The 9572-nt window shown below is 35.4% G+C and overlaps 1 protein-coding gene across 1 annotated transcript in view; it reads right to left on the minus strand.

Annotated features, from left to right (window-relative positions):
* Positions 1-4666, minus strand: part of LOC132173895 (type I inositol polyphosphate 5-phosphatase 2) — a 9518-nt gene extending 4852 nt beyond the window's left edge. The window contains exons 1-6 of the mRNA XM_059585567.1: positions 4344-4666; positions 3317-4268; positions 3095-3200; positions 2919-3011; positions 2254-2341; positions 2064-2168 (exon numbers count right to left, since the gene is read on the minus strand). Coding sequence (XP_059441550.1) covers positions 2064-2168; positions 2254-2341; positions 2919-3011; positions 3095-3200; positions 3317-3442 — 518 coding nt within the window. The 5' untranslated portion in view covers positions 3443-4268; positions 4344-4666. The remainder of the gene's footprint in view (positions 1-2063; positions 2169-2253; positions 2342-2918; positions 3012-3094; positions 3201-3316; positions 4269-4343) is intronic.
* Positions 4667-9572: the final 4906 nt, after the last annotated feature.

Genomic DNA, 9572 nt, shown 5'->3' on the forward strand with positions numbered 1-9572 from the left:
CTTCTCAGCCAAAAGTTTGGTCACAACCAAAAAATGACCATTGTAGAGAGAGAGAGAGAGAGAGAGAGAGCATTACAATGCAGTTAAAGCATCAACGTCAAATTCTCAAATCATTAAGGACAGCACAAGAACTTTTAGTTTTGAGGTTTTGAATATAAAAGATATATATGTAAACAGAAAAAAATTACAGCCTAAGCAAACAGGAACATATGACTATGCAACATGTCGCTTCTTGAAATGAGGGACACATTTGAGGCCACATTTAAATATTAGTATCCGCTTGTTTCCAAAGTACTTAAAAAATTTGTAACAATGCAATATGAACAGAATTTATTCCAGTTCAAAGACCTCGAAGTATTTTGAGTCTGAATTTGGAGGAGTCATTGTGGTCCATTATTATGCTGGTAGCACAGATGGATAAACACTATTTCTTTCTTAATGTGTCTGCATAAGAATTTAACGTTCTCTTCTAAAGTGTAATCCATCAAGGTTTGAAATTACTCCACAATATGCTCTCAGACACAAGGTGAACACTAATAGTTGACTGCCAAAATCATGGAAAGCTGGTTGGTCGCAGAACCTTTGCCAAGAACAATTGTCAAGCAAGGAAAATATACCATATTAGTTATGCAGCTCAAACTAATCACCCAATAAGTAGCCCTCCACAATCTCTGTAGACTAGCAGATATAAAAGGATAGTTATGCAGAGTCCACATGGAGGTCCATGGTAAAAGATTCACACAATCGTGTTCTGCATAGCTATTCTGATACAAATTCTTATCAAATCTAGAATGAAGCCTCTTATTAGACATTGAGGATGCATGTATTCTGATAACTTCAGAGTCGGGAAAACCAAAAAAACAAGTTCATAGATGAAGAAAAACTGAAACAAGAAAAGATATCGATCCATTTTTGAAATGCAATGCGTTACAACACGTTCACCTCCCACCTCAGTGTCTCCAAAACCTCTAGTCTTCTTCTATATGGGTCATGTTCACAAACGAACCTCATCTACTTCAAATCATAACTCTAATGCTTGAAAGCTATTTTGTGGGTTGAAAGGCTATGAATAAACTAAGAGAAGTTTATGATATGCTTAGGCTCTATATCAATGGCAAACTTCTCGCTAAACAAAGTAATAGTGCCTCTCTCAATGTTCAGAATTCGTGGTATGTGAGGCTTATATAGACCGGGAGAAAATAAGGCCTTTTTTGGAATAAGTCGGCAAGCTGAAAGATTATGTCCCGGAGATGCTTGCAATTAAGAAAATTGAAGCCGGGACGTTCGCTAGGGTGACTTTTTACTGCTGCAATTTTTGTTTGAATGAATTTAAGTTCGTTCAAATGAACTCTAGGGTTTCAACTATACGAACTTGCTTCGTCCAAACCAATTCCGAACGAGATTTCAACCAAAGCATTATGTGTTCCACTCATTCGACCGAACCACAGAACACGGCTTTCTAGAACTCCTTTTGATTCTCCTTTGGACTAGAATTGACCAAGATAGCAAACAAAGCATTTTGGAACTCTGTAGCAACTTGTTCGAATGAACCTGATCTCATTCAAGCGAACTCTTCAGCTTCTTATTTTATTCTTTAAGCTCTAAAAATGTCTTGATTCAACCCTAGTACTAAAACTTACATCCATAGTCATTTTGTCACTAAATTTGCCAATAAAAAACCTAACACATATAAACATTAATGCTATGACAACATGCACCTAGGATCCTAGGGTTTGGAAACTGGGATTCAATTCCTCTTACATGTAACTCTCCTCTAATAGCATAGACTAAACTTTCTTTTCACCAGGCTGCACCTATTACTCTAAAAGTGGTTGGAAACTTGACAAATATAAATACAGTCATTTAGGATTATTCTACTGTTATTCACTGTTTATTCTTGAACTTATTAGTTCGATTGGCTTTGAATAGAAAATATTCTTTGACCATAAATTGTTCAAAAGAAAAAAAATTCTTAGGCTCTTTTAGCTTTTATAATCAAACATATCTTAGCCATTACCCATCTTTTAATAAAGCACCAGTCCCAGGGATGAGGAATTACTCACCCAAGAATGTAAATATCGGCTGGCTCTTCTGTACAAAGCCAGTCATCAATCTCAAGATTTTCATCTGGAACTCTTCCAGCAACATTCCAAGTACCAATTGTCACCCTACAGTAAATTAAATGTCATTAGAATACCGGTAAGGACCAAAACAGTACTTCTTAAAGATAGCATAGGCAGGTTATTGCCAAACCTCATATCCTTTGTATTTATGTACTGCGCACGCAAAGTTTCTGATTTTCCTCTCCTGTGTCTTAACCGATAGCCATTGGAAGGTGTATCTGGATTAATGGAAATCAAAAGCATAGATGATATTTATCAGGTGACAATAGCCTTAAAAATTACTGAGCCAGCTAATTGATGAAGAAGTTACTTTGTTCAGATCTCAGAAAGCATGATGAAACCGAAAGAAAAATGCTCAAAACTACTTTAAATTTACTTCCTGTTCTAAACAAACTTAAATCTTTCTGCTACCCTTTCTCTTGTCCTTTCCATGATCCACACAACAATGACATAAAAAAGGAAAAAAGAAAAACAGATTTTGGCCATAATAGCCTCCAAATAAGAATAAATAATTTGAATTTCAACAAAGAAGTAATAGAAAAACTATATAGAGACAAAAAGAGGAATACCAGACAGATGAGAGTTCCACAATATTATATAATTAAAAAAAAAAAGGAGCAGAACCTCAAATGTTCTTAGAAAAAATAAGCACTGATAAATGGTAAAAGATTCCAGTAATAGTGAAGATGCCAACAAATATGAATAATTTTAAGCATGGAATAGAATTTAATTGAGAAAGCAGTTTCATTCTAATAGGACCAATCACCCAAAAAACAGAACAAAATGAAGTAGTGCCTGAAGTTTGAGTGGGGCATATGGATTGGTTCCCCTGTGTCCTATGGGCATGATCCTCATCCGCGTGAATTCTGGCATCTTTAACAGAGCAAGCTGGACAAAAATTGCAGAAACCATGATCAAAGCACAGAAAGCAAAACATTTAACTTGACATGGTAAACAAGCTAAAACCATACCATCATCTTCACTCTCAGCTTCAGTGTCAGCCTCATCTTCACTGAAATCATACACTTGAGGCTTGATATTTAACCATTTCTTCACCACAATGGAAGGCCAAAAGGGCTGCAATCAAGTGCAATTGGCCAAATAAATCATCAACTACAATATGTATATATACATATATAATCTTGACACACAAAAACTGGTTAAAACAAGAACTAGATGACATTCAGGCATACCTCAGGGCGCTTCCCTCGCTTGGCTCTCATTGTTTCAAGCTCAGGAATTAGCACTGGAGGCCAGCAACACTTATATACTATACTTTCAAGGCAGAGGTTCTTGAATATTGAAGCAGCCACTGGCATGCAATTGTCGCAGTTCAAGGAAAGTAATATTTAAATATAGGTTTCTCAGACACAACAAGATGAGAAGGTCTAAAGGGTAGGCTTATTTGATGCCAAATAAAAGGAAGATTCATATTAAGGACCACATAGAAAGGACGGATAAAGTGTGGACATATCTATCAGACATCTTCATCCTCAACTTGCGAAAAAGAATACTCCATGGTCCTTCCCCCATGTTGCAATTTTCAAATACATAACATAAAAAAGCATGATATTGTTGAATATTCAATAACAACTCAAAAATTCCAAAAAAGCTAAAACGTCATTTTCATGAAAACAGATATATATATAGCCCTGAAATCCCTTTATCCTACAGCAATTTATTAATTTATTTTTTTTGGCAAGTTGGTGGGCAGAATGGCCAAAGCCAATGACAGAAGAGTGAAAAGCAAGATATAATCTAAGAAACCCCATTTTAGGGGAGGGGAAAAAACACAATTACATATTCAAATACAAGCAAGTACAATAATTGCCCACAACTTAACGAACCCAAAAGCTTATTACATTTAAGAATTAAGAAAACCCAAGTGGGTATTCCCCACTACAAATCTAGACTCAAGAGTGCAGTAACGCAGGCCCCTAATGTAACTGCCATAATTGGCTGTCCTAATAATAAAATATCCTTAAACAAAACAAACGGGTTGACACTAAAAAAATAGAATTCAAGTCAAATGGGTAATCAAAAGTAAATTTAACAAATATTATGTTGAGGGCAGCTGTAGACCCATTGGCAGGGCGGTCCACCGTAATTTCTCTGTAAAATCTATGACTTCATCTTCATATCCAACTGCATAAATATAATAATATTAAGCCAACCATGTAAATATTATATAACAATATTGCGTGTGAAAATGACCCATACCCTGCAAAATACGTGACCAAAGAGATGGACCCATTGCTCCACTATATGTGAATGAGAGAACCTCTTGAGTTTTCCACTGTTAAAACCTACCACTTTTTCGCTGGTAAAACCATTACCCACACACACACAACCAAGAAAAGAAGACCGACAACAACGTTGAAGACTTTTGATATCAGCCATGCAATTAGAATAACAAAGAAATGGGCGGCCGGAAATTAAGGGAGATATCAATATTATGTTTGGCTCTGTGAGGTTGTGAACATGGGTACGGCAGCTGTACCACTTGTGGGGTGAGCGGGAGCAATCCAAAATGGGGGGTGGAATATGTCAAAGTGTTCATATCTTGTTTCTACATTGCGGGCTTGTTCCACAGTGAACATTTGAAATGATGGAACAGTATTAAGGCCGTGACTCTTTAGGATTTTTATTTATGGACGAGGAGGAGGACAAATTAGTTTTTGATGCTATGTCATTTTTTTATTGGTTTCCCTTCAAAAAATAATTATCTTTAAGGATTCTTTTCATTTAACGGTTTAAAAAGGTACATAATTTTATAACGCGGTTAATAAGAACGTATTTTTTTTAACAACGCGTTTAATATTTAACAAAATTACAATTTAACTTTTAAAATGACCGTTGCACTTTTAAAAACAAGGAATGATGCAAAGACTGAACATTTTTATAAGGAAGCTTAAGTCTTTCTATGAGGACTTTCTTTAAAACTCATTATTTAACCCAAAAGTTCCCTCATTTTTCTCTTCTCTCTCTCTCTCTCTCTCTCTCTCTCGATCTCGATCTCTTGAAATGGTTCTCACACAAAATGGTGGTTGAAGGGTTTGGCTAGGGTTTTAAAGCCCTAGCTTTCGTGTTTCGAATTCATCTAAGTGCACACAAAGACATCGAGTTTGAACCGCCCTTATCTCGTTCGAACAATATTTGAATGGTGTTCAAGTTAACGGGTTGTCTCGTTTGAACGCATCTCAAGTCGTTCAAACACGACACATAATTTGAATTTTCCTATATGTTTTTAACTCCATTTCCGTACATTCCAATTACGTCTCACCTAATCCTTCCTTAATCATCTCACAATCAGGGTCGGTGGATATATATCTGGGAAATGGTCCTATATATGCTTCTTGAAAATGAAATGACTCAATACGCATAAAAATCTGACTTTCAAGTCCATGCATGCATTTTCACATATCTCATGTATGGTACAAATATCATAAAAGGGACTTCAAACATCAAACAGATGTGGATATATATATGCTTCGCATATCCTGCTCAGATTCCCAAGATTTCCATTAATGCGGCTATAGTTTAAACAAAATTTGTAGCAACATGTATATGTTGTGCACTTGTGAGTGTTGTGTCCCACATTAAGAAAATAAAAAGAAAAAAATGCTTAATATACCTAAGTAGACCTTAGCCCATTAGCTTAGGATTTTGAGCTACAATTGTGTTCAACTATGTATATTAATGTACTCTTGGTAAAAAAAATTTCATAACCGCTTTATCTCCCAACAAATGGTATCAGATCGGATTTAGAGTTGTGTCTTCATCGTCAACTCTTGACATGAGATACTCTTAGAAATGTAAAAAAGCTCACAAGCAAAGGGGAGTTGGTTTATCTTCCAACAGTATAATATTCGTCTCCATCATGTGTGGGCAATATTAAGGGTGAAAGTGTAAGACAGTTAAGTTCAATGCTCTACTTTATAAGGTGGGAACTTTTGGGGCATGACATTTACCCCCACACTAACGAGCTTTAAACATTCTCTCATTAGTGAAAAACAAAAAAACATTATTTCTCGACAGGGACAGCACAATGGAAGCATCAATGGTAATAAAAAGAGTAATTTTTGGTCCTCAATGCGAAAAACATTGTGGAAAGATCCATAATTTGTGTACTCAAGAGAAGTCCCAACAAGGCTTTGCTACTCCACACTCAACTTGTATGCACTTTCTAGCAGTACCCACTAATAGAAAGTTTTGAAGGAAACCAACGGACACACAAACAACATGGAAGGATATAACGAGGACATATGCTAAAATGGAAGTAAACAAAAGATTTCTTTACTATCCCTTGTAAAGTTTGTCATCTTAAATGGTAAAAATACAACTAAAAATTTCTTTCATTTAAACTTAGACCTATGCCTTGCTTGCCCCTTTCTAAGAGGTGACCACCCATCACTTGTGTTGGACAGCCGACCGCCACCTTATGAGGAAAAGTCGCTCTTTCCCCAGGTGAGGGGTGATCGACCACCCCTCATATGGCAAGAAAAGGTTAATCCCTCCTAAATCTTTCAAGTGGTTGCCCTTTAGTTGGTGAGGGATACCTCCCTCTTTTTCTTTTTTCTTTTTTACTTTTTTTTTTTTTTTATCTTTTTCCTTTTTTTAAGGCTAAAACTATAATTTTACATTAAGTTGAATCATCAATAATGTCGAGTGTCAACTAAGAATTGATTGTGACATGAATCCATGCGTGAATCTAAAGGTTTCTAAAGGTTTCTATCAAGCAGCTGACAACATAAACCATTTTGAAAAAATAGCATGCCTCATAGATTTGTTTGGTATTTTTGATATTCCAAAGATCAGTTGGATACAACTACAAACAAATGTAATAAATAAGTAGTTTTTTGTCTTTTTTTTTTTTTTTTTTTTCATTTTTTAAAGGGCATAACCCATTGAATGCAATGAATGGGGTTAGTAATTTAAAGGGCTAATGCCTACAAATATTTCAAATACCAATGACAATTCCATATTTGAAAATGGATTGATTATGTCATTTGCAACTCACACACATCCATTTTGAGCCAAAGAAAAAAATATCATTAACTCCACAAATAATTGGGATGGCCTAACAAATAATACTTACCAGAAAAAGACATTGCTGATTGCTCAAAAAAAAAAATCCCATTGTTCAAAGGCATAAATTAACTTAATTAGTCTAATCTCAAAAACGTAGGATTAATTTAACGAAAAAGCAAGATTGCTTTCTATTGTTTAATCCATGAAACACTTTCAACCGACCAAAACAAGAAAGAGGCAAAAAAAGAAAGAATCCATCGATCCTTTTTGACAATCTGGTTAGAACAGACATTTGAATCGGTGGTCCTGCTGGCCTTGATTCATAAAATCAAAATAAATTATATATTTCTTTGTAGCAGGTGGTGGACATTGTATACAGCACCAAGACATTTGTTTTTTTCTTCTTTTTCTATTTTGGCACAACTGTGAACCCTATTACTCAATTCAACATGCTAGAAAAGAACAGTGAGATATATGCTACCGACCTATTAAAGTCTTTCAAAAAACAAATACCAATTACCTATATCTTAAACAGCACTTAGGTCTTTTATAAGAGTAGTGATTTATAGGAAACCCGGCGTGAGTGAACAACAGTACGAATATTACTGTTTTTTAAAAAATTTAATATTATTTTTTAAAAATCTGTACTACTGTTCACCCAGCGTGAACATTGTTCACTCGCGCTAGGTGTTCTATATGTCATTGCTCATTTTATAAATATGACATGAAAAAGTGTACCATATGGGCTCAAGATGTATTGAATACATGCATAATTAGGGTTAACAATTTAATTTTGTCACAATCCGAGAATTCGACACTATCCCAACATAAAATTAGTGAGTTTGAATTGAAAGATCTTGTCTGTTTAATTGAATGGGTCAAGTTAGAGTTGACTTATACAGTCTTATACATATGTTTCAACATAACTCGAACCTAACATGAGACATAAATGTCGGCAATTTTTTACACGACCCGCGAATTCAATACAAAATTAGTGAGTTGGGGCTAAGGAGGTATGACCCGTTTAATTAAATGTGTCTAATTAGGATTGATACGATCCAAACCTGACCCGTTAACACAAATTGCCACCCTGTGCGTAACTTATCAATAAATAAAAAAAGAACATCTTAAGTAACAATAATCAACTAATTCGGCTGGCAATGAAGTAGCTAGTCTCGATCCAAGCAAGGGATAAGCAATAAGGCAACAACTGGTGTAGTGGTCTCTATCCATAAATTGGATTGAATTTGACAAGAGCTTTTGAATCTTAATGGGATTGAATTATAAGCATATGAAGTTAGCGAAGAGTCCAAGGAGAATAACTCCAATATGTAGCACGTACCAAGGCAACATCTCCTGTTTGGACAGGATATGTGATATGTCAACTCATGCATATATGCATTACATTTCAAAAATGTCTTTATCAAACTATTAGTATTGCCAAAGAAAAAGGAAATTAAGTCCATAAAACCCTCATAAAATTGGCAAATAATATGTATAATGTTAAATCATTGCTTGTATCAAAAAATTAAGTTTACAAGAATTGATGAATTTAATTATTTAATTTATAATCTAATATTTTCTAGAAATTGTACTTATATTGCACCTCAATTTATAGCAAAAACGGCTTACATGTTTTTGTACGATATATGCATCATTTGGTTGCTTTAACCCCATTTGACGATTCAAGTTTTAATGTAGAAGTTAACGTATAGCATGTCAAAACCATCGGTGTTAGTCGTTTAGTAGCCTCACGGAAATCTCCAAGTGGCTGGGCATGTGTATTAGGGTGAGAGTTTGACTCTCAAAATAGAAATCTTCAATCCTATTAGTATTTGCAGCTTTTGGTTCCATTAATACCTTGATGGGATTGAATCAGACTATAACTCAGTCGAATTTGAAGGAGTGTCTGCGATTTTTACCATCTTGACCCTCATATGCAGCTCACAAACAAAGCAGGTCCTACTATAGTCACACCACACGTGATGGAGCCCCTTGTATACTGGAAACATCTATCATGATCATTTTACATTCTCCAGCACCAACAAGAAGATCCCAAAACAAGCACACAGGTATACCTTGAGCAAAACCCACCAACTTGAGTGTCCTTGTCCAACAAGAGAGAAATTGGACCACACACCAAGTTTGGTTGCCGAAAAAGAAATGGCGAAGAACCGAACCACTGATACCGACATGCACTAACAATGGGGACCCTCTAAATGGCGACGAAAATGAGTTCGTCTTTTTCAACCTTCTGCGTTTAGATATTTAATTGATAACTTTTTAAGGCAATGAAAGTGAAAGAACGCATGTCGTGTAATTGAATATGTTAATATGTTAATCACAAATGATGTAATCAATCTTTACGCGGTTTCAAGTGTTGAAAGTTTGTTGTGGGGGCGATCCCATCCAGACAGA

The sequence above is a fragment of the Corylus avellana genome, chromosome ca3, assembly GCF_901000735.1.
Source record: "Corylus avellana chromosome ca3, CavTom2PMs-1.0".
NCBI lineage: Eukaryota > Viridiplantae > Streptophyta > Magnoliopsida > Fagales > Betulaceae > Corylus > Corylus avellana.